This window comes from Aquarana catesbeiana, linkage group LG03, assembly GCF_042186555.1.
Source record: "Aquarana catesbeiana isolate 2022-GZ linkage group LG03, ASM4218655v1, whole genome shotgun sequence".
Taxonomy (NCBI): Eukaryota; Metazoa; Chordata; class Amphibia; order Anura; family Ranidae; genus Aquarana; species Aquarana catesbeiana.
In genome coordinates, this window is record NC_133326.1 from 50,322,475 (window position 1) to 50,349,249 (window position 26,775).

General features: G+C 41.3%; 1 protein-coding gene across 1 annotated transcript in view; it reads right to left on the reverse strand.

Moving 5' to 3' along the window:
* Positions 1 to 26,775, reverse strand: part of FES (FES proto-oncogene, tyrosine kinase) — a 235,336-nt gene that overhangs the window by 49,341 nt on the left and 159,220 nt on the right. The window contains exons 11-13 of the mRNA XM_073618513.1: positions 16,863 to 17,072; positions 11,944 to 12,066; positions 5,405 to 5,458 (exon numbers count right to left, since the gene is read on the reverse strand). Of these exons, the coding sequence (XP_073474614.1) occupies positions 5,405 to 5,458; positions 11,944 to 12,066; positions 16,863 to 17,072 (387 nt within the window). The remainder of the gene's footprint in view (positions 1 to 5,404; positions 5,459 to 11,943; positions 12,067 to 16,862; positions 17,073 to 26,775) is intronic.

The window sequence follows — 26,775 nt, forward strand, 5'->3', positions numbered from 1 at the left end:
TCTGTCCAAATCCACTGCTACAGAGCAGGTAAGTACAACAGGTTTGTTATATTTAGAGATGAAAACACTGAGACTTTACAATCACTTTAAGGCTTTAGGACCACTTTAACTTTATTGCTATCACAGGGGGGCTAGCAAGCCCACCTATGTGATAGCTTTGGGCAGTAACAGGTACTTTTTATGAAGCCATCTGGGGTCTATTAGACATCTGATGTCTCTCCTACTTTCCAAAGCAGCTGATTAAGCACAGATCATGCTTAATCAGCTGCTTCCCTGGCTGTTACAGCACTTAATGACAGCACTGAAACAGGAAGGGATGAAATGATCATCACTTCTGGCTTCATTCATCACAAAGTAGATGGGGGAACGGAGGTTTCTCTACCTTTTCTGTCTGAAGAGATCCCAGTCTGAAGCTGTTTACCGTGGGAGTGGTCCTTCCGTAGAAGTAATCGTGTGGCTTTAGAGCTGTCTCAACTCTCAATCACTTTTAGAAGACAGCCAATAGTTAGCTATAAAAAAAAACATTCTGAAGCCATGATCTTATGATAACTAATTACTGACAGGCTGTATACTGTATATAGGTACTGCAGTCAGCAAGTAGTTAAAGAGATGGCTGATTCATAACGACAGCAAGAGGAATGCGGGGGGGGGGGGGGTCCGTCTCCTTCATAGCTGTTGTCTGATTGTCTGTAGTAGGAGGTGGGTCAGCAGGTCAGACCTCCGAACCAGGGTTAGGAAGCTATTAGAAGTATGGGAACAAGTACTACATGTACTCTGCACTACGGATGGGCGAACAGTTCGGTCCGAGCATAAGTTCGGGATGAACTTTCGCTGTTCGTCTCTTGGCGAACAGCCAAACAAACGGGTCATTCGACCATTTGTTTGGCCCCCCGAACCGACCACAATGCATTGAAGCAGTGAAAGCTTCAGCCAATCAGGGCACAGAGCACTGTCAGAGTCATGATTGGACACTGTCATCATGACTTTATCCAATCATGGCTCATTCCCGCCCCACAGTATAAAGGTATTCTTTCAATGGTAGCCATTTTGGGCGTGGAGAGAGATAGAACACAGCTCTGTTCAGTGCTATTAGTTAGTTAGTGTGCTATACTGTGCTATTTTGCTTCAATTGTCAGTGTAGCATATTAGTTTAGTGTCAGTCTAGGGATAGTGTGAGTGTAGTGAGGAGGACCATCATTCAGTTTTGCATAGTGTGCAGCTAGAGTAGGGACAGCTCAGATAGTTGCACTGTAGTGTAGTGAGACCGTGTCAGTAACCTTTACATTAGCGTATAGCTAGAGTAGGGACAGTTCAAATAGCATCAGTGTAGTGAAGGTTGAGCATTGTCTATTTGATTGCGTTACTGCCAGTTTAACTCCATTTACTTCTGTGAGCGTTACTGCCAGTTTAACGCCATTTACTTTTGTGAGCGTTACTGCCAGTTTAACACCATATAGTTCTGTGTGCGTTACTGCCAGTTTAAAACCATATGCAGTGGGGCAAAAAAGTATTTAGTCAGCCACCAATTGTGCAAGTTCTCCCACTTAAAAATATGAGAGAGGCCTGTAATTGTCATCATAGGTATACCTCAACTATGAGAGACAAAATGTGGAAACAAATCCAGACAATCGCATTGTCTGATTTTTTTAAGAATTTATTTGCAAATTATGGTGGAAAATAAGTATTTGGTCAATATCAAAAGTTCATCTCAATATTTTGTTATATATCCTTTGTTGGCAATGACAGAGGTCAAACGTTTTCTGTAAGTCTTCACAAGGTTGTCACACACTGTTGCTGGTATGTTGGCCCATTCTTCCATGCAGATCTCCTCTAGAGCAGTGATGTTTTGGGGCTGTCGTTGGGCAACACAGACTTTCAACTCCCTCCAAAGGTTTTTATGGGGTTGAGATCTGGAGACTGGCTAGGCAACTCCAGGACCTTGAAATACTTCTTACAAAGCCACTCCTTCGTTGCCCTGGCGGTGTGTTTGGGATCATTGTCATGCTGAAAGACCCAGCCACATTTCATCTTCAATGCCCTTGCTGACGAGAGGAGGTTTGCACTCAAAATTTTACCATACATGGCCCCATTCATTCTTTCATGTACACGGATCAGTCGTCCTGTTCCCTTTGCAGAGAGACAGCCCCAAAGCATGATGTTGCCACCCCATACTTCACAGTAGGTATGGTGTTCTTTGGTTGCAACTCAGCATTCTCTCTCCTCCAAACACGACAAGTTGTGTTTCTACCAAACAGTTCTACTTTGGTTTCTTCTGACCATGGGCCATGGGGACCTGGGCATGTACTGGCTTAAGCAGGGGGACACGTCTGGCACTGCAGGATCTGAGTCCCTGGTGGCGTAGTGTGTTACTGATGGTAGCATTTGTTACGTTGGTCCCAGCTCTCTGCAGGTCATGCACTAGGTCCCCCCGTTTGGTTCTGGGATTTTTGCTCACCGTTCTTGTGATCATTTTGACCCCATGGGGTGAGATCTTGCGTGGAGCCCCAGATCGAGGGAGATTATCAGTGGTCTTGTATGTCTTCCATTTTCTAATTATTGCTCCCACAGTTGATTTCTTCACATCAAGCTGCTTGCCTATTGCAGATTCAGTCTTTCCAGCCTGGTGCAGGTCTACAATTTTGTTTCTGGTGTCCTTCAACAGCTCTTTGGTCTTCACCATAATGGAGTTTGGAGTGTGAGTGTTTGAGGTTGTGGACAAGTGTCTTTTATACTGATAACAAGTTCAAACAGGTGCCATTAATATAGGTAATGAGTGGAGGACAGAGGAGCCGCTTAAAGAAGAAGATACAGGTCTGTGAGAGCCAGAAATCTTGCTTGTTTGTGGGTGACCAAATACTTTTTTTCCACCATAATTTGCAAATAAATTCTTTAAAAAATCAGACAATGTGATTGTCTGGATTTGTTTCCACATTTTGTCTCTCATAGTTGAGGTATACCTATGATGACAATTACAGGCTACTCTCATCTTTTTAAGTGGGAGAACTTGCACAGTTGGTGGCTGACTAAATAGTTTTTTGCCCCACTGTAGTTTTGTGCGTCACTGTACGTTTGGCACATTATATTGCAGTATATTATAGTGTATCCATGGAGTGTGTCTGTGTAGTGTGAGTACTCAAATTAAAGTGCACCAAACACCTCTTTACATTGATTAACATGCATCTATGTACAGATTTCAACATCTTCTTTACATTTGCTTATAAGCACCACCCCCTCCCTCCCAATAATGTCTGGGAGGACAACAAGGAAAGGCAGCTGTTCCCTTGGCATTGTAAGGGGGCCAGCAACAAATGTGTCCACAGGCACGGGTGGACGTGGTGGTCAGTCCTCAGGCAGGGCATCATTTCCTCTGTTTAGTGAGTTTGCCTGTGCTATCCAGCCACAGCATGCAGAGGAGGTGGTGGACTGGCTTACTAAACCTTCCTCATCCTCCTCATCCTCTGTCACACAAGAAGAGACAAGTATGCAGTCCCCTGCAGTTTCCAGAGTGGATAAACCTGCCTCCTTGTCCACATCTATTCCTGCCATAGCTCCAACATCAGCCATTGAGGAGTCAGCTGAGTTATTTGACCACAGCATCAGCCACTTGCTCCTTGATGATGCGCAGCCATTACTGGATTCAGATGTTGGTTCTGAGGTTGAGGATGACAGGAACAGGAGCCTAGAGAGAGGGAGGAACACTGGTAGACAAATTGGCATTCGTGTTCCCCAAGCTGCAGCGTATTTCCAAGTTGTCTCCAGTGGTAATGATGAAGATGGAGGAGATGGAGATGACGATTATGATGATGAGGTCACTGATGCGACTTCGGTACTAGATAGAGAAGAGGAGGAAACTGAAGGTGAGGGGTCACAACCCCAAGGAGGCCGACATCAAGAAAGAGTGGAGAGCAGCCACCCTATTCCATCAGATTCTGCAGCTGTTATCTCCTGGCCCACTCCTCAAAGCTCAGCTGTCTGGGCCTTTTTCAGCACATCTGCAGCAGATCGCACTGTTGCTATCTGCAAACTGTGTCTCAGGCATATCAAACATGGCAAAAACACCAACCCTATGCATGAGTCATTTTTATACAACTGTTTGACAGGTGCATATAATTCAAATTTTTTACAGCAAGGCCAATTCTTGCTTTCATCAAGATTACCTCTATAGGGTTACGGTGGGAGTGCACCGCCGACACCCAAAGACCAATTTTTACGCACCCGTTACTTCTATACAAAGTCAAAGTGACACCAGAATGTATCCAAAAAATCTCTAATCTTGTTCCCAGTGCACTACATTGTGGCCTCATCATACACACTGGCTCCCCAGCTGTTGCTGAGCAAAATAAAGGCAGCTTGCAGGGAAAATGTCTTTTTTTTTTGCTTTATAAATGCAATTATTGCTGCAGAAGACTCTAGACATTGTACAGATCTCTACTTTACAGGTAGACTAAGGGGACCCCCCCAGGCACTATATTGGAATGATTTTTTCATTCTTGGGCTTTCACTTTAAAAATAAAAAAAATCACTGCTCATTTAAAAATGAAGTTTTTCACAAACTTTTTTTTTTTATTGATACATGTCCCCCAGGGCAGGACTTAGACCCATATAACCATTTTATGCCCAATTACTTGCATATAAGCCTTCAAAATGGGCACTTTAGATTTTTGATGTTCGGGTCCCATTGACTTTAATGGGGTTTGTTATTCGGATCCGAACTTTCGCGGTGTTCGAAAGTTCTGGTGCGCACCAAAAAGGGGTCTGTTCAGCCCATCCCTACTCTGCACCATAGGGGACAGAACTGCAAAATAAAATTTAGAATAATAGATCTTCTTTAATCTTTACAGCAAGGAAGGTCACTGCCCCAGAACCAGCATGTGACCGATTCCACTGAACATTTCTTCATTTGCATACTATGCTCAGCACCCCATCCAGGCGGAGTAGGCAATGAAAGCCTTGAAGCTTTACTGAAGTACACAGCACACCAGGTGGTCTGTGCATATTATTTTTAAAACGACATATCCTCTTCTAATAACTTTTTTGATCTGAACTATAGTAGAAAAAACTGAACATCATTTTGTACACTTATTCATAATTACTCAGCCAGGCTTCATAAGTAAATGTTTTCATTCCGGTAAGCAAACAGATGTTTTTCCTTGGAAATTTAACGGATGGCTTGGCTATAAAATGTGAGATTCGTCTTATAGATAATTAATTCTTGTTTTGGTTCTTCGGGAACAATATTTATACTCAATATTTTTTATAGCGATTGCACATTTAATTTAATTCAGCCGGTTTAATTAGTCTGTGTTAACTTCAGTCCTTGCTGTTTGTTTTGTTATTATCAGCTGCTATTAATAAGATATATTTTAATGAGCCTGAATCACATTAAGGATAACAGATAACGCACCCGACCGATTCGTTCTCCGAGGATAACTTCTTCATGTTCCAATACCCATTTGTCCTGATAGGGAGGAAAATTAAAGGAAAACAATTATTTGTCATTGTAACTAACAATAAAATAACTGTAGATTGTTTCATGATTATTTACATTTACATTGCTAGTTTTTTGCAGTCAGCCTGGAAATATCTTTTATTTTTTGGAGCAGAGCACATAAATCGGGCTCCTTCTGTGCCTCATGGGATGCTGTACCAATCTGAAGGTATTTACTATTTATTACTGATATTATATAGCTCAAATTGAGCAGATTTGCACATTTTTTTTTGGTGTGTTTCCACTCCCATAGAAGTGAATGGAAACATGCCATTTGCGCATTTTTGTGTGCATTCCCAAGTTTTGTCCCGATTTTCTGCTCAAACAAAACCCCCCCCCCAGTAATATATAAATAAATAAATGTAAAATAAATACACAAATAACTAAAAATCATAATAAATAAATAATAAAATAAATTAATAATATGCAATAATACACAAAAAATAATGAACCCCTAACATTATTTTATTTATTCAATTATTATTATTGTTATTATTATTATTAGTAGTAGTAGTAGTAGTAGTAGTAGTAACACCCTTACCCTAACAAAAATAAACAAATAAATAACCCTAGCCCCTAATCCTAATTCTAACTTAACCTTGACTCCAACCCCTTACCCTAACAAAAAATAAATAAATAAATAAATAATATTATTATTAATAATAATGATAATAACAATAAAAAAAGAAATAGAAGGTGATGGAAAAAAGCTGAAAGATCTAGCAACAAATGATGAAACAGATGATAATAAAAAAATGGCAAAGCTCATAAATGCTGTATAAAAACGTCCAAATCATGCATAAAAACACACCAAAATTGTGCATAAAAACGCCGGGGAAATGCTCAAAGACGCTACATCCAGGTGTGAATGCAACCTCAAGGAGCTTACAATCCATGGTCCCTATATAACATACACAGACTTGGCCCAATCTACACAGGAGCCAGAAAACCGATCAGCTCATCTTTAGAGTGGAAGAAACCGGGTTACCCGGAGGAGAACATGTAAACTCTCCATGCAGATAATGTCCTGACCGGCATTCAAACTGGGGATCCTTGTACAGCAAGGCAGACAACTAGAAACCCTGCCTATGTAGCAGAAATAGGCTCACCTTGGCCATTAGCAAAATATAGAACAGCATAAACAGACACATGCAAGAACAAATACATTTCAACAAATGCTATTCATGTGCACAGATTATTAAAGCGGTATTAAACCTAAAACCAAAAGTGTAATATATTACAGCTTACTAATCATTAGATATGGTGGCTGCATAAGTTTTCTTTTTTTAGCCTTTTTCCCCTCTGTTTTCACCTGGTGATCTGGCCGTTAATACGCCTCCTGTATTAGTGTGCCTTCACTCTGGATGAAGGAGCACAGGGGGCACCTTTTGGACAGCAGCATTGTCAGTCTGAGGGGAAGGGGAGTGTTAGATTTAGTAGCAGATTTAAATACGCTAAGAAGTTGAAGCCGAACTCCAGCTAATACTTTATATACAATTACAGCAGTTTTTTCCTTTTGGGATAAAGGCTTTACAGAAATGAAAGGATAAGTTCACCAAAAATAAATGCACATTTTTTTGCAGGTAATTTTTTTTTGTTAGCAGCCTGTAGAACATTGCACCCATGATCAGCAGATCTTGGGTGTAATGGCAGAGTCCTGAAAACTGTCTGTGTAGTTGTCTGCCCGTCAGGGGCGGCCTGTCTATTAAGAGCACACGGGCGCCGCCCCCCCTGTCATCTGCCGCAGCCCCTATCCATGCGTCCGGCCCCTTTCAGGACACCAGCGCATGGATTCCAATGTGGAGGGGTCGTTTTTTTGCACTTGTTGTTTTGAAAAAACCGGGTGAAAACAAAGTAAAGAAAGCCTAAAACAGAAAACTTATGCAGCCACCACATATAAAAATAAGTAAGCTGCAATATAATAAATGTTTGCTTTTGGGTTTAATACAGCTTTAGATAAGAGTTTAATATTTAAAATGTTTAATATTAAAAAACAAAAAAACATGGTAGTTGGTGGAAGGTATGAACATTGCTAACTGTAGAACATTCGTTTTTTTTTTTTAAAAAGCAGCACTCTTGAGGCTCGGCTCACAGCAGGGGTCCGGTGCTTCCTGGTTCACAGTTTTAGGTCTGATTTCAGCCCAAATTTTGGGCTGAATTCGGACCTGAAACTGACCAAAAGACGCACATCTTTTTTATGCAAAACGAACAGGACCTGCTGCGGAGATATGTAAAATTTCCTGCTATTGCGAACTGGATGTGGGGATTCCGCATCCAATTCATTATGGTGTGTACCCAGCCTGAAGGTGTACAATAAAAGACTCAGAACACAAGAGATCCTGTGTTGTGTGTGTACAATACATGCCGCTCATATGACTGCCCGGCCCGCCTCTCTCCTCTCACGTCTCTCCTGACATCAGCGGAGAATTCTCAGCCCCGTCCCGACTCTCTTCTGATCTGATAGCTACAGTCAGCGGGCGGGTGAGAGGAGAGAGGCGGGCCGGGCAGTCACATGAGCGGCATGTTTTGTACACACACAACACAGGATACACTTGCAGTGCTCTCCCGGGAGGGGCGGGGCAAGTCGGGATGACGTCAACCAGCAATCGATTTTTACATTTGCATGCATCGATGCCGCATTGGGGACACCCGAATTGCGATGCAACAATTAATTGCCTTGGGAGCCTTGACTGAAAAAAGGTTGACAAACACTGAGTTAGGGTATTAATAGTAATGCTATGATGCTATGCTCAGTGTGTGGCAAAATGGCCTTCTGGCTTGGTTCGCCCTCTCTCATGGGGTCTCATGGGGGAGTCCCACCAAGTACTTGGGGTGGCCTGTTTCGGCAGACCTCCCAGAGGTTGTGGTCCATCTGGTTTCGGCCAGATGGACCATGTCTGGAGCCTAACGCCCCACGGGATCAGGGCTAGGGTCCTTTCTCTTCGGAGGACGATCATGTGTACACCCTGTGCACGTTTTGTGTTTCACTTTTTTGGTGTGCACTTTTTTTTGCACCGGGTGGAGTCTGAGTGTGTTCACACACCACGGGCTTTAAGAAAAAAATGAATTGATGTTTATTAGATCAGCTTCAACATGGAGACATTGAAGGATCCTTATGAAATCATGGCCTTAAAGGGGTTGTAAAGTTATTTTTTTTTTTTTTTAAAATAACAAACATGTTATACTTACCTTCACTGTGCAGCTCGTTCTGCACAGAGTGGCCCCGAACCTGGTCTTCTGGGGTCCCTCGGCGGCTGTTTCAGCTCCTCCCCGCAAGCATTTACCACCTTCATGTGAGCTCCCTCGCACGGTGGTGAGTGCTTGCGGGCGCGCTCCCGTGATACAGCCGGCGGCTATAGCCGCTCGCTGTATCACTCGGCCCCGCCCCCCGGCGCGCCGCGTCATCGGATGTGATTGACAGCAGCGCGAGCCAATGGCTGCGCTGCTTTCAATCCATCCACTGCAGCCAATCAGCGACCAGGCTGAGCTGCAATGAAGCTGACGAGGACGAGGAGCGAAGATTCGAGGCGTCAGGTAAGTAAAACGGGGGGCCTGGGGGCGGCGGTACTGTCAAAAGTTTTTTCACCTTAATGCATAGAATGCATTAAGGTGAAAAAATTTTTACCTTTACAACCCCTTTAAGGCTGATATCCTGGGGCAAAGGTGCTTGCATGCATAACTGGGCAGGAGTTTTTGTTTTTCAGGCATGTGAATATGACCCAATACTGGTACTGCCATGATTTACAATTCTCAACCGTTCTATGGATGCACTTTGGTAATAGTATGCAGTTTTCTTTTTTTATCAGCTAACTGGTTTTATAGCAAGGCTTTATGCTAGCTGGCAACATAGTACATAAAGACCGTCTTTCTAAGAACACTTGGACTGGAATGTAATCATTGAAAGTGAATATATGGTTATAGTAAGGTGTGAACCACAAATTTAGCACTTATCTTAAAGTGGGACTTCACTCTCCCAATCAACATTGATTATTTTTAATCCTCATGCTGCTAGTATTTGTAAATAGATAGGAAAGCATATCATATTTACTTGTTTTAAACTTTGTTTACATTTCTTTAGTTACAGTGCATCAGGAAAATAATCACAGCGCTTCACTTTTTCCACATTTTATGTTACAGCCTTATCCCAAAATAGATTAAGTTAATTATTTTCCTCAAAATTCTTCAAACCATATCCCATGATGACAATGTGAAAGACGTTTGTTTAAAATCTTAGCAAATTTATTAAAAATAAAAAACAAAAACAAAAAAAATCACATGTACATAAGTGTTCAGAGCCTTTGCTCAATACTTTGTTGAAGCACCTTTGGCACCAATTACAGCCTCAAGTCTTTTTGAGTATTATAATACAACCTTCGCACACCTATTTTCAGGCAGTTTCTCCCATTCTTCTTTGCAAGACCTTTTAAGTTCCATCAGGTTAGATGAGGAGCGTTGGTGCACAGCCATTTTCAGATCTCTCCAGAGATGTTCAACCGGGTTCAAGTCTGGGCTCTGGCTGGAACACTCAAGGACATTCATAGAGTTGTCCAGTAGCCACTCCTTTGTTATCTTGGTTGTGTGCTTAGGGTCGTTGTCCTGTTGGAAGGTGAACCTTCACCCCAGTCTGAGGTCTAGAGCGCTCTGCAACAGGTTTTCATTAAGGATATCTCTGCATTCATCTTTCCCTCGATCCTGACTAGTCTCCCAGTTCCTGCTGCTGAAAAACATCCCCACAGTATGATGCTGCCTCCACCATGCTTCACTGTAGGGATGGTATTGGCCAGGTGATGAGCGGTGCCTGGTTTCCTCCAGACATGATGCTTGCCATTCAGACCAAAAAGTGTAATCATTGTGTCATCAGACCAGAGAATTTTTTTTCTCATGGTCAGAGTCCTTTTAGATGTCTATTGGCAAACTTCAAACGGGCTGTCATGTGCTTCTGTCTGGCCACTCTACCATACAGGCCTGATTGGTGGAGTGCTGCAGAGATAGTTGTTCTTCTGGAAGGTTCTCCTCTCTCCACAGAGAACCGTTCTGTCAGAGTGACCATTGGGTTCTTGATCACCTCCCCGACTGAGGCCCTTCTCCTCTAATCGCTCAGTTTGGCCAGGCGACCCGCTCTAGGAAGAGTCTTGGTGACTCCAAACTTCTTCCATTTACCTATGATGGAGGGCACTTTGCTCATTGGGACCTTCAATGCATGTAGAAGTTTTTCAGTACCCTTCCTCAGTTCTGTGCCTCGATACAATCCTATCTCGGAGGTCTACAGACAATTCCTTGGACTTCATGGCTTGGTTTGTGCTATGACATGCACTGTTAACTGTAGGACCTCATATAGACAGGTGAGTGCCTTTCCAAATAATGTCCAATCAAGGATGATTAGTGGAAACAGGATGCACCTGAGCTCAATGTTGAGTGTCATCGCAAAGAATAATTATGTACATGGTATTTTTTTTATTTTTATTTTTAATATATTTGCAAAGATTTCAAACAAACTTTTTTCACATTGTCATTATGGGGTATTGCTTGCAGAATTTTGAGGAAAATAATGAATTTAATCCATTTTGGAATAAGGCTGTAACATAACAAATTTGGAAAAAGTGAAGAGCTGTGAAAACTTTCCGGATGCATTGCACTTTGTGGAAATGATGTCATACATCCCAGGAGTCTTTAGGAAGGGAGGAGAGGAGAAAGGGTTTTCTCAGCTAAGCACACTCTCCTGCCTGCATACCTGAGCTAAGGGAAGATGGATTCCAGGAAGTGCTATATGAATCATCTGCCCTTACTTAAGCAAAGCAAAGCATTGAGACATGGTTGGATGATGGAGCTTGCTTCCAATATAATAAATTAATTCATCAGTAATTTTGATTTGCGGTGCTCTGATGGAGTGAAGATCCACTCTAAGCCTAGTACACATGGGTCGAATGTCGACTGGCTTCTGTTGAAGGGGCATGACCAATACAGGTCTGCCGACCGGCTCCTGATCAGCGCTCTCAGCCAATGGCGGAGTGTTTTAGCGGGGGGCCGTCCCCCTGTCAGAACACAATAGCACAGCAGGGGAGATCTCTGTACTAACATAGCATGGTTAGTACATTGGCTCCTCCTGAGCTGTCAGTTCTTTTTCGTTCAGCCCTGCCGGACTGAATGAAAAAAATTAGTGATCTGTACTAGACATGCACAGGAGTGCCAGAGTGCCTATCTCAATATATACAGAACAGAAGCAGGTAAGATTATGTATAAATTTGCCAAAAAACCCATATAAATGACCTAGGAATGGCCTGTTTACTACTACCAACAATAGTGGAGTTTCACCCTAATGTATGGACTCTGTCTACAAAGTTGACATTTTTGTTACATGAAAAAAACAAAGTTTGCTACATTTTGTATTCATGCTTACAATACAAATACGGATAATCTCTTTTGTTTGTGAAAAGAGATAAAAAGACAGATCCTACCTTTACAATGGCTTTCATAAGGATAACACCACTCTTCTTGGTGACCATTTGTTTGGTCTTCAGAAAATAGTCAATCAGCAAAGGAATGGTTGAGAAGCCTTCACCTTCCAGCCTGTACATGTTCTTAGAAAAAAAAATAAAAATATATATATATCAAACGTCATTGGGAGGTCTCAATGTGTTTTATTTAGTTAGTAATATTCCCAAAAGAAAAACAAGGAAGCTGATAAAAGATAATATCCTTACATTATACTGTATGTAGAAGAACAGTGTAATATTTCATATTGCTGTGGAATATTCAACGATAGACCAAATTTAGACAAATTCGTTAATTCGGAAAAATCCAAATTTTCGAATTTACGTTTTTTTCCGAATACTCGGAAATTCTAAATTTCAGAAATTCGAAATTCGGAAATGCAAAAATCCAAAAATTCTAAATTTTCGAAAATTGGGAAATTCGAAAATCTGGAAATCTAAGAATGAAAATCCAAAAATTCAAACGAACGAAAATCCGAAAATAAGAACGAATAAGAACGAAAATCTGAAAAATTCAAAAACCCGAAAATTCAAAAATCTGAAATAATAACTAACTAATAATAATTTAACTATTACTAACTATTAAATTCTAGGTATTGGAATTTCCTTTCATATTTGCTGTTCGTGAACGTAACGAATACGAATTTGTTACGAATTATCCATAATAACGAATGCCGTATCTAAACATATGGAACATAATGAATTAATAATAATAAATAATAATAATAAAAATGTATTACTATTATTATTTATCATTATTTTGTTCTGTTCCATTTGTTTAGATGCGGCATTCCTTATTTCGGATAATTCGTAACTTCAGATAAATTATTATTCGTTACGTTCACTAACAGCAAAATTTGAAAGGAAATTCCAATACCTATGATTTAATAGTTATTATTAGTTAGTTAGTTATTATTTCAATTTTTTGGATTTTTGGATTTTCGTTCTGTAGAATTTTCGGATTTTCCTTTCTTATTTTCGGATTTGCGAATTTTCGGATTTTTGAAATTCGAATTTTCATATTTCAAATTTTCAAATTTAGAATTTCCAAATTTCTGGATTCCGAATTTTCAAATTTCCAAATTTTCAAATTTCCAAATTTTCAATTTTTTTTTTGAATTTCTGAAAAAAGCAAAATACGAATAAAACGAAAATGAAAACGAACAAATTTTTCAGCAGTGCATATGTCTAATCAGCGATTCTCAGAATCTGATTGCAGACTTCAATTTTTTTTTTCCACAGATCTAAAATCACCTCTTATCTGACTATGGCTGATTAGGGATGGAATACTCAGAACTTGGTATAATAAAATCCAGCATCCTTTCATGACCAGGGTTACTCCAGAGATTGTTACAGGTTTCCTGAGCAATAAACTATTGGTCTCCAAACTTTCTAAACAAGGGGGCCGGCTTATTGTCCTTCAGACTTTAGGGGGACTGGACTGTGGACATTAAAAGTAGAAACTATCCTGGCATCAGTGGGAATAAACAGTGCCACATCTTTGGAGTCAGTGAGAGGAATTGTGCTCCATCGTTGGTGTCATTAGGTGGGAATAATCACGCCCCATCGTTAGTGTCACTGGAAGAAACTGTGTCCCATTGTTGGTGTCAATGGGAGAAAATGTGCCCCTTCATTGGTGTCAGCGGAGGGCATTATGCCCCATTGAGGATGAAATTATTATTATTATACCAGATTTATATAGCGCCAACTGTTTACGCAGCGCTTTACAATGTATAAGGGGGACAACACAATTACAGTACAGTTCAATACAAAAGGTACAGGAGGGCCCTGCTCGTAGAGCTTACATTCTAAAGGGAGGGGGTGGTGGTACAAAAGGTAATAGCTACAAAGAATGATTTGATGGGGGTGGCTCAGGGGCAGTTATGTGGGTGTGGGTTAGGCTTCCCTGAATAAATGAGTTTTCAGGAATCTCCTAAAGGTGGACAGGGTAGGGGTTGATCGGACATACTGGGGGAGGGAATTCCAGAGGATGGGAGAGGCTCTGGAGAAGTCCTGAAGGCGAGCATGGGAGGAGGTAACAAGGGAGCTAGAGAGCAAGAGGTCCTGGGAGGAGCGGAGGGTGCGATTTGGGCGATATCTGCAGATGAGGTTGGTGATGTAGATGGGGGTGATGTTGTGAATGGTCTTGTATGTTATGGTTAGCATTTTGAATTTTACACGGTGGGGTAGAGGAAGCCAGTGAAGGGATTGGCAGAGAGGAGCAGCAGTCACGGATCGGTTAGTGAGGTGTATTAGTCTAGCAGCAGCATTCATAATAGACTGAAGGGGGGATAGCCTGCTTAAGGGTAGGCCATTAAGGAGAGAGTTGCAGTAGTCAAGGCGGGAAATAATCAAGGAGTGAATAAGTTGCTTTGTGGTGTCATTAGTCAGGGAGGGTCGAATTCTGGAGATGTTGCGGAGGTTGAGGCGGCAGGATTTAACCAGTGATTGGATATGGGGGCTGAAGGAGAGGTCAGAGTCAAGGATTACACCCAGCACACTGGCATGTGTGGAGGGACCAATGGTTGTGTTGTTGATATTAATGGTGAAGTCACAGGAGGGGGACTGTGAAGGAGGAAATATAACAAGCTCAGTTTTAGAAAGATTAAGTTGAAAATGAAATATTGAATGAAATATTGATATATGGATAAAAGCAAAGGGCCGCAGTTTGGAGATCACTGCAATAAATAGTTTGTTCCTCTCCGATAAGTCACCATTGACACCAATAATATTTTTAGTAGGTAGATGCACATTCTTCCTATTGACCACCAATCTAAGAAGGCCCTTCTACGTTGACCACCTATACACATATATAAGACGGCTCTTCTCCACTGACCACCAGCATAAGAGAGCATTTCACTGACAACCAATCAAAGAAGTCTCTTCTCTTCTGACCCCCCTGGTGTAAGAGGGCTCGTCACTGACCACCAATGTAAGGGGGGACCTTTTCCACTGACTGTTAAAGTGGTTATAAACCCTTATATATATATAACCTGTGAAGTGACTGGCCTCAGGTGATACACAGAAATGAAACAAATCACCTATTACCTATTTATCTGCAGACTGCAGCCCTCCCTTCTGTACATCTGTGCAAAATGCTGAATTATAAAGCTTGTCTGAGAGTTCAGAAAAAGGGGGCGGGAGCTGAAGTTACACTCTGCAGAGCTCAGTGAGGAGAGCTCTGAAAGCTGATTGGTGAGAAGAGACACCCCCCTCTACACAGCACACAGGAACAGAGTTAAAGCTGTCAATCAGCTGGAGGTCTCTCCCCTGTCACCTTTTTTCTCTTCTCCAAAGGAGTGGTTGAATTAACTTTATGTGATTTAAGCACATTACATCTATGCTCTGGTGAGTTTATGTTGTCCAAAGGGGTGTACTGAGGATCTTTCTCACTTTCTCTAGCTGAAGCGCCGTTGCACTTTTTTATTTGGAGTGGAGCACTGTGTGGTTTGATTTAATTATTCAAGCACATCAGTGGGACTTTTTATTATAATTTTTTTAAGGATGGTGAAATGGACATTATATTTATTTGATCCTTTGATTTTGTCTCATATTTTTAGATTCACTTATTTGATGTTTGCTGGTTGGTATGGAGAGGTGACAATGGCAGAAGGAGGGCGCCACCATCCCTGAATAACATGTGCAAACAGAGAGAAAATTTGGTGGCATTTTGTAGGCGCCAGTTAAGTAATTTTAAACAGACATCACAGCAATAAAAAATATATAAATTACATTTTATTGAACATAAGGGGTCACTCAGCACTTATAATCCCTACATGTTTCGCCCATTGGGTCTTCCTCATGGGATATGTGTTGAGGGACCAAGCTGAATATATCTCTAAGTAGAATAAACATACAGTTAGAAACCATCAACAACCTGTTATACCTGTTATAAAGATGCAACCAGGAATAGGAAAATGGACATTGCGCTGTACAGAAAAGGGTTTGGCCTGGGTGGGCCCAAATAGGGGCCGTAGGGTCGTGTCTGCCATATAAAGGAATAATGTGAATGGGATGGTGAAAAAAGAAAAGAATGTGAAAAAGTGAAGGAAGAAAAGGGGGGGGGGGAGGGGAGGAAGGGAGGGGCGGGGGGAGGGAAGGGGGCCATTATTCCTTTATATGGCAGACACGACCCTACGGCCCCTATTTGGGCCCACCCAGGCCAAACCCTTTCCTGTACAGCGCAATGTCCGTTTTCCTATTCCTGGTTGCATCTTTATAACAGGTAATTATTTATCAGTTGGCAGTTACACTAACTAGCTATGGACAGTCACTATAACATCTCTTTTTTTCTTCTTGATTATATAATTCAAGTTACTATTGTTGATGGTTTCTAACTGTATGTTTATTCTACTTAGAGATATATCCAGCTTGGTCCCTCAACACATATCCCCTGAAGAAGCCCCAATGGGCGAAACATGTAGGGATTATAAGTGCTGAGTGACCCCTTATTTTCTATGTTGTTATATTATGCACAGCCAGCATAATTTTTTAAACCTTGTCTATGTTCAATAAAATGTCATTTATATATTTTTTATTGCTGATATGTCTGTGTAAAATGACTTACCTGGTGCCTACAAAATCCCACTTATTTGATGTTATTTATATTTACATTTGTATTGGTGTTTTTTTTTTTGTTAGCGCTGCCTGGGTATGCATATTTTCCCAATTCTGCATAAAAAATGTGTTAACATTTATCACAAGTTTTTTGGGGGGTTTAGCACTGCCTGTTTTAAAAATAACATACAATTGTATACAGTAGGCTATAGTAGGCTATACTACATATTTTTCTTGCTCGTTGTATACCTTACTAAGGGCAAGACCCCACTGATAAATAGAATAGCAGGTGGAATATTGGAGGTTATATAAGTATAGTTGCTTACATCTACACATTGAATGATGAAATGTCTCGGCTGTCCATCCCAAAGCACAGAGAGAACATATTCTTGCTTCCCTTGACTCTCTCGAACAAGGAAGTCACCTTTGTTTAATAATAGTCCCTGGACTTCAGTCCGTGGAATAGCGCCATGGTACCAGGTCTGCTGATTGAGTGGCTTCTGGACATCAGGAATCAATTGTACAAGAGGTGGGAGCTGTACATAAAACATACAATGTATTAGCTAGTACCATTTTATAGAAAGTAATTCATAATTAAACATGAAATAACAGTGATTTATAAAAATAGGCAGAATATGATGGTCTTGTCTTGCTGCTATATTTCTAGAGAACATTAGATAATAAAAGCAAGCGTCAAGTTAATTGCTTTGCACACCATTAAAAAAAACATTATCCTCCATATCTAAAAATATAGACAAATGATAAAAATATAGATGATCAAATGAAAAATTTACCAGCAAATCACAGAAAGGTTTCTGAACTACATATCCAATCTAATGCCCTGTACAGGTGGCTAAGTCGCCTGACAGGTCACCCCTGTGTGAACTGGGTCTAAGGAAAATGTAATATTTTTTACCTATAAAGATGTTTCTCAGGACAAAGGGTCATGGCTGACTGCAAGGTTTATTGAACAATGTCAGAATGAGCCTGTCCCAAGCCTGTCCTCATTATGTACAAAAAAAAAAAAAAGCACGGCTTCTACACCTTTAACCCTTTGTTAGAACAGACAGTGTTCAAATCTAGTTACAACTGATAATGAAGAGCTACATGCACAGTACAGACAGGGTTTATTATGGCAAACACAGCTGCCCATCCCCCTCATACACAAAGAGAAGTACCTAGGATTTTTCCTTACTAGACGGTCCAGAAAAGAGCATCTAAAAAAAGTAAGCTGCAATTTTTAAATATTCTTTTAACCACTTGAATACAGGGCATTTTCACCTTCTTCCTGCTCAGGCCAATTTCCAGTTTTCAGAGCTGTAACATTTTGAATGACAATTGCACGGTCATGCAACACTGTACCCAAACGATTTTGAATCTGACTTTTTTGAATTTGTATCACTTTTTTCCCCACAAATAGAGATTTCTTTTGGTGGTATTTGATCACCTCTGCATTTTTTAATTTTTTGCACTATAAACAAAAGAAGAGCGACAAGTTTGAAAAAAAAAATACAATATTTTTTACTTTTTGCTATAATAAATATCCCAATTTAAAAAAAAAAAACAACAATTTTTTCTCAGTTTAGGCCGATATGTATTCTTCTACATATTTTTGGTAAGAAAAAATCACAATAACCGTATATTGAATGGTTTGCGCAAAAGTTATAGTGCCTACAAAATAGGGGATAGATTTATGGCATTTTTATTATTATTTTTTTTCACTAGTAATGGCGGTGATCTGTGATTTTTTTTGTGACTGTGACATTGCAGCAGACAGATCGGACACTTTTGACACTATTTTGGGACCATTGACATTTATACAGCGATCAGTGCTAAAAAAATGCACTGATTACTGTGAAAATGTCATTGGCAGGGAAGGAGTTAACACTAGGGGGCGATCAAGGGGTTAAATGTGTTACCTAGGGAGCGATTCTAACTGTAGGGGGAGGGGACTGACTTGGAGAGGAGACCAATCGGTGTTTCTATATACTAGGAACACATGATCTGTCTCTCCTCTCCCCTGACAGGACATGGATCTGTGTGTTTACACACAGATCCACGGTTCTGCTCTGTAATGAGCGATCGCGAGTGCCCGTCGGACATCGCGGCCGAGGACGTCATATGACAATGACCGGGTAGGGAAGTGGTTAAGTTTTGTATGCGAATGGGGACATGTAACAAATATAAAGTAGGCGTTATCTCAATTTGGCTGCAAAAGTGTAAATACACTTTAAGCCTTAATAATAAATATACCCTTCAGAAAATCAGGGAGTAAGGCTTGGGGACATGCTTCTAATGTCAATGGACATGCAAAAGTAGCCTGAAGCAGCTTGATGCAAGGTTAGTTGTAATGAAGAAAGAGATCAACTGCAGGGGAATATACTGATCTCTCAAGCATCTAAAACTGATATGGAAACCAAGATACACTTATTCATGTACACAAACCCTAATTCGTTGGAAGAAAAACAACTAAACTGTCAGTTTAAATCAACCAAATACATTCCAGCTGCATAAGAAAAGTGTGCAAAGTGTTAGAGCTGTTTTCTTTGTAAAGCAGCCACAGCCCATGTAGAAAAGCCTTTTCCTTGGCAGCATACTGTAGATTAGGACCATTGCTTTCTTTGTGGAAGCAGAAGTCTCTCTGCAAAAGCCCAGCATGCTCCTTTCTGATAGAAAACGAATGCTCTCCAACCAGAGAACATGAGCTTTGTTGATTGCAGAGCTATAGGTCTGACTCAGCAGGGAGCATGAACCTCTGCACAGAAATCACTGCTTCCGCGCAAGAGAGCAAGGGTCCTTCCCTATAGCATGTTGTCAGGGGACAGGCTTTTCTTCTTAGGTCGTGGCTACTTTTTAAAGAAAATTAACAGTAAGACTTTGTACACCTTTCTCAAGAGAGAATACATTCAGTTCCTCTAATCTTTCCTCATAGCTGAGCTCCTCCATGCCTCTTATCAGTTTGGTTGCTCTTCTCTGCACTTTCTCCAGTTCCCCGATATCCTTTTTGTGAACTGGTGCCCAAAACTGAACTGCATATTCCAGATGAGATCTTACTAATGATTTGTATAGGGGCAAAATTATAACTCTTATAACCCTCTCTCTGGAGTCCATACTTCTCTTAATACAAGAAAGGACTTTGCTCGCTTTGGAAACCATAGCTTGGCATTGCATGCTATTATTAAGCTTATGATCTACCGAAACCCCCAGATGCTTCTCCACTATGGATTCCCCCAGTTGTACTCCCCCTAGTATGTAAGATACATGCATATTCTTAGCCCCCAAGTGCATAACTTTACATTTATCAACATTAAACCTAATTTTCAGGTTTTCACATGTTACCTTACCTGGAAACAGGGTGCTGATTTGAATTGTCTTATAAGCGTCAGCATGTATATACCCAAAAAGCTGGCCATCCACAACTGGATTTTTCTTAGATCAGACTGCGGGCTAATCAAAAGAAATCTAACAGATTCCTCCATCAATGCTATATAGTGCAGATGGATGAATCTCCCGCTGCAGCCATTGTAATCTGACAGCTGGCACCGCCGTGTGAGCAAGGTGCAGCGTGGTGTGGCGGATAGTAAACCCACCAATTCCAAGTCAGGCAAAAAAGTATATTGTAGAAAAGGTTCAAACACAACAAAGGCCGGCCATAGACAGTTGGAACCAAGTATGGGCAGGCTGAATGTGTCCAAGTGGATCGATCTATCAACTTGGGTACAACCAACCAACCTGCCAGATTTTACATTATAGCCGCTAGCAACAATCACTGTCTTCTAGCCGGGACAGCTTCTCCCGCTGGGATAATACAATGGCTTGGTGGGAGGGATTCCCATGTCAACACTGTCTGTGGTTGCAGGAAAAAAATTAGTTCTGTGTATGGCCTGCCTTATTCAGGCCCAGTGAATAGGCATACTTGTGAACAGTGACAGCAGTCCAAAGACTTGAAAATGCAGACAACAAAGAGCGGAACGTGGCTTGGCCAGTCCACACCCAAGTGGGAGGCTTGCTTGTAGTGAGGTAGACATAGTCCATGCACTGTCCCTTCTCCTCTGGAACCTTTCCTTAGCACTAAGCACTGTCCATGTCAGACTGAGATCTTGTCCCTACACTAGACACTTCCATAAAGCACCAAACCCGGAAGCCCAGAGTCTTAAATAGACTCGACCTGTTCCAAGACGGCCGCGGGAGTCACATGGGGTGCCAGCGTCCAATCAGACAGCTATCTTCTTGTGATTGCAGAAAATCATAGAGGAGCCAAGTGCATCACAATTTCCTTCCCATTATGCATTGCTGCTCCGGTTGAGGGCTACTTGCAGTAGGGAGTATAGTCTGCACCTGCCTACAAACAGCTGTCATACTACCTGAACAGCTGCATCTGATTGAAAGCACCCGCTGTTCATCCAAATATGTTCCCTCCAGCTCCTTTGATTGTTCAATCGAAGGTGGGAGGGTGGTGACAGGGCAGGGACAAGGGGTGGGCAGGAGGGGAGGCTGCCCTGGGTGCATCGGTTTATTGCAGGGATGGGGGAGCCCTGACCCTAAGGAAAGGGGGGGTGCAGTTTGGCATCTTTGCCCCGGGCACTGGATAACCTTGTCCCGGCTCTGCCATCCATGGAGTAAATTTTGCCTGGTTTACCAGTAACTGGATGAAATTTGCATAGCATATGGCCAGCTTTATGCCCCAAACAGTGACTGAGAGGGAAATAAAAATAAAAATGAAATGTACTGCCCCACTGAAAACTGCTTGTCTCTGGTATAATGATATGATTAATACGTCTTCTCAGCTTTCTGTTTAGACTAGCTCTTTTGCAGGAAAAAGAAAGTTTGAAGACAGCTGCATTGACAGTTCTCTTTTCAGTGATGATGACATGCCATTTTTCTTACACAGCTATTTATATCCGTAAAATTACTATTATCATGTCATTTATTTAGTAAGCTATGAATTATAATTTCTCCAGTGACAGAAGAGGAATCGTGAGATGTGTAATGAGTCTTTATGGGCGTCTGAATGCGATCTGAAAAAAATCTCCCTAACAATCAGGAGAGCAGAATTACTGTTCCCAAATACACAATACACAATGACATGTACACATACTGTATACTTTTATATTGTTTTCTGCTGTGCTTTGTTGTTAGCTACGATATCAACACAATAAGTAAATTGCCATTACATAAGCTGCTTGGAGAATGTTTTTATCAGTGGCAGTTGGTGCTCAATTTTCTTGGGGGGGGGGGCCCCCTCCCAGCCAGCCACCCCCCATGAGATTGATTTACTAAAACTGGAGAGTGCAAAATCTGGTGCAGCTATGCATGGAGGCCAATTAGCTTCTAACTTCAGCTTGTTCAATTAACCACATGCTTCCCAAGCCTGACGCTTCTACAAGCAGAAATCATTATTTTGCTTGCTAGAAAACTACTTCGAACGTCTTTTTAATTGAAGGCACTGGAGAATAAAATGGTGGATGTTGCATATTTTTATGTCACATAATATTTGCACAGCAGTTTTTCAAACGCAATTTTTTTGGAAATACAATTGAATGAGTTTTAAAGTGCAAAAACAAAATATAATACCCGATTGTTTGGTAAAATATAAAAGTTGATGTTACACCAAGTAAATAGATACCAAACATGTCATGCTTTAACCCGTTGGCCCCAGCTGCTGCCAGCCCTTTAAGGGGTTTGTTATGCTGGGAGGCGGGTTTTATAGCCACGAGGCTGTTGTGATTGGCTGTCACGTGATCGGAAAACTTTCTGTGAGCCTGCAGTATTTTCATGATACACTCTACTCTGTATAAAGAATAACATTTTATCTGGAAAAAATAGCCTAATAACATTAAAGTCATACTGTAGCTGCTGACTTTTGACAAAAGAACACTTACCTGTCCAGGGATTCAGCACGGTCCTCACCTGGGTGGGGTCTTTAGCTTCCCGGCACCAGGATGTTTACAATAGGAAGCTGGCTGTGACTCCTTCCGGCTCACAGCCGCCTTCCATGGCACATGTGTGAGCTTTGCCCTGTGAATAGTCCCCCAGCCCTCGGGGACCTGTGACGTGTTCCAGAAGGCTGTGGGCAAAGTGAGGGGGAAGGAACTTCTGCTCAGATTACCTAGCACTCCGAGGGGAAGTGGAAGTGGGTACCTGTCAATACTAGGTACCCACTCCCCCCAAAAAAATTTAGTTTGCTAAATGTGGTAGAGGAAGGGGCAGAGGAGGACATAAAGTGGGTGAAGTTAGGGTGAAGTCCAGCTTTAATATTGCTGTATATTTCTTTTCTTTTACACCTTGGTGATTCAAAAAGTACCCAGAAGACTGCATGCACTAAAAAGATTCCTGGAGAACAGTTCTATTCATTATAAGTTTAGCTTTTTAAATCTTTTTCCACCATAAAATTTAAAGTGTATATAAAGCCAATTTTTGGACATGGCAGTGAATGATTAAGACCCCTGTTGCTTTTTTTTTCATGCTTTCTGTATAGAAAATTTAATTTCACTTTTTTTTCAGAGTCACAGCAGGAAGTAAGAAAAGCAGACTTTACCAAAGACCAGTATAGTTAGATACAGTAGATGGTTGTCAACAGAAAATGTGGAATTTCTTATCACTTTTTGTACTGGGGACAATGGTACCAGGACAAACAGAGAGGGTGAAGAGATCTTTGATTTACATACACTTTCATTTTCCTGATAGTTTATTAAATGTATCAAGGATTGAAAATGTGAAATCACTGTTGGATGTGTTTTCCAATCCTGGTATAATGCATTTGTAGGAGGACTATCTCAGGGTCTTTAGCCTCTCCAGCACCATTCTTCACTTTAAGGACCCACATTTTATGGGTCAATACATTTTTATTGATTTTGTGCAGTAACATAGCACAGAATGCAAAAAACTCATGGAATTATCAAAGATGTAGCACTGAAAGATTTGTGCAAAGAACAAAGGTAATTAGATGAACACGTTACGCGTATAAAGTTATTATCCGGCATCAGATTGTTCTACAACATGCAGGAATAAAATACAGAGAAACTGTAGATACGCAGTGGCTTGATAAACAAGATCTCAATATAGGTAGCAGTCAGGTAGTGAAAATTACCAAATAAAAGGCCAATCAGTATCAGAAGAAAAAAAAACAGGAAAGAAGCAGAAAAGTAGAAAGGCGCGATCTAGCCCTAAATGAATGCCAAACAGACTACAATCCATTCCAGCTGGGAGAAAATGTGTGAACCATGGGTACCACACAGCTGCATATTTTTGCACTGTATCAGGACCCACCTTTTAAAGACTGTTTTATATGCTGGTACTTGAGAGCCTCCAGGAATGTATGCAGTGGATTATAGAGCCTTGGAAGAGTGATCGGATCTCACAGGAGTAGGCTTTGGATAGCTGGTGGTTTAACAATCCAGTAATTGTCAGAACCACTAAACTTTGTTATAAGTTTGACATAGGGGAGGGGTTGTAAACAGCTAGATACCGTTGTGCTCAGATGTTTGCATGCCCTTGGAGAACTGGTAATATACAGTATGTACCAGTTTTAAAGAAAACATGAGTGTGCAGGCAAAACACATTTCTTTTATTCTTAATGGGATTCCTATTCAACTGTAGGTGATATCAGAATGGCACAATCATAAAACAAAACATGGCAAGAAGTAAACAAATGAAATGTCCCCTGTTCCAAAGTCTGCATCCCCTTTAGCATCAATGACAGGGTGCAGTCTTTTGTAATAGTTGTCTACGAGGCCCCGAATTCGTGCAGGTGATGCAGCGGCGCCATTTGTCTTGGCAAGATGCCTCCAGGTCATGTAAAGTCTTTGGTCATCTTGCATGAATCGCATGTTTGAGATCCCCCCAGAGTGTCTCGAAGATATTAAGGTCAGGAGACGTGATGGCCACTCGAGAAACTTCACCTTTTTTTGCTGTAACCACTGGAGGGTAAACTTGGCCCCATCCTTAGGGCAGTGTTTCTCAACTCCAGTCCTCAAGGTGCCCCAACAGGTCATGTTTTCAGGCTTTCCATTATTTTGTGCAAAGGTGATTTGATCAGTTTCACTGCCTTAGTAATTACCGCAGCCGTTTCATCTGAGGGAAATCCTGAAAACATGACCCGTTGGGGCGCCTTGAGGACTGGAGTTTAAAAACACTGGCTGAGGGTCACGTGCATGCTGGAAAGTCTAAAAGCATCCCATGTGCAGCTTTTGTGCCGAAGAATGCAAAACATTAGCGAGCCACCACTATGCTTCACAGTGGGGATGGTATTTTTCCTCTCCAAACATAGTGCTTATGGTTGAGAATGTAAAGCTCTATTTTGGACTTGTCACTCCAGATTAGTGTGCCAGAAGCTGTGAGACGTATAAAGGTGTTGTCGGGCATATAGTAACCAAGCTTTTTTGGTGCAGTAAAGGCTTCTTTCTGACAGCTCATTTTTGTTCAAGTATCATCAGATTTTGCTCCTTGAAACAACCACACCATCTTTTTCCATAACATGGATTTCTTCTGAGCTTACCTGTGGGTTTTTCTTTGTATCTTGAACAATTCTTTTGGCAGTTGTGGCTGGAATCTTTCTTGGCCTACCTGAATTTTTCACTTCTGTCATGTTCAAGGCTTTGGATATCTTTTTATATCCCTTTCCATTTTTATAAAGTTCTATTACCTTGTTATGCAGGTCTTTTGACAGTTATTTTCTGCTCCCGATGGCTCAGTATCTAGCCTGCTCAGTGCATTTGCGTGAGAGCTAACAAATTAATTGACTATTTATACACAGACGTTAATTGCAATTTAAAAGCCACAGATGTGGGCAATTAACCTTTAAAAAATGGCTTCATTTGATCACTTTACTTACATAAAATACAGTTTTTGGCATGGTCAGTCATATTTTCAATATCCGTGCCAAAATTTCACCATTTCTGCCAGGGTATGCAGCACAAGTGTATCTTCAGTGCCAGGGGATGACAAAGAAGCAAAGGTCACAGCGTATGAAGTCAGTAACAAGAGTCAGGAGAAAAGAGTCTGTGCCTCAAACCAAACATGTTCATAGAGTTTAGCCACTAGTTCTAGAAGATGGACCTTCTCTAATCAGGCCGCCTAAAGAGAATGCAGATGCAGGTTTATTGTCCCTGGAAAGGAGTTTGCAGTGTGAAAGAACCCAGAAAGAAAACCAAAAAGCAGTGAGACCTGGAGGTGCACCAGAGGTGACAGCATGAAGACTGAATAACTTCTAACAACCCCAAGGCCCAATCATCCCACAGAAGATGTGATCCTAATGTCATTATTCGATTTAGGGTACTATTAGGTTCTTGGTTTCTCTACATTACAGGTGGTGAAATCATATGAAGCAAAATGCCTAATTTAACAGATTTTCATAAACAGTTCCTCTAGTAGACTTGTATATATACTGCACTGGAGAGTGCAGTTATTGCTGCCGGCTGTACATGTACCTTTGGGGGTTATTCTGAGAGCTATAAGGGTAGTTCTGATTGTTAAATTAAACTCAGAATAACAGTTCAAGCTGATTATGTTTTTAAATAATAATGCTAATTTGAGTAGGGTGGTATAGTAGTGGCTGGAAGGCATTCAGGAGGCAATCCTACTGTCTTCTGAATGCCTGCATTTTTTTTTTTTATCCCAAGGGGGATTTTGAAGTGAAAAATCCAAACCGCAACAGCAAGCTGAGCATTTGGCTTGCAGTTGCAGAGCGCTCCCATTGAACTGAACTTCCATTGAACTCAATAGGCAATTTTGACAGGCGGCGCTGCCTGACAAAAGCCACTATGCAAAGCTTGGCGGCTGCAGAATGTGCACAGCCCTGTCAGGTTGGAATGTTGCCATTTGAGTGGGTGGCGCCGGCTGGGGGCAGTAAAACCACAGCTCTGTCGCCCGTTTATATCCCCCCCTTCCCAGCTGCCCATGTGAAAAAAGGGTCCTTTCACAAGTGGTGTGATCAGATCTGCCTTTCAGTTTTTCTGGTGGATCTGATCAAAAACTCAATGTAAAGCCTCGTACACACGATCAGATTTTCCGCCGGGAATTGTGTGATGACAGACTGTTGGCCTAAAATCCGTCCGTTTGTACTCTCCATCGGATAATTGTTGTCGGATTTTCCACGGACAAATGTTGGATGGCAGGCTCATAAATTTTCCGTGGACAGCGGTCTGTTGTCAGATTTTCTGATCGTGTGTACACAAGTCCGTCAGACAAAAGTCCAAAGTACAAACACACATGCTCGGAATCAATGCTCACCAAACACAA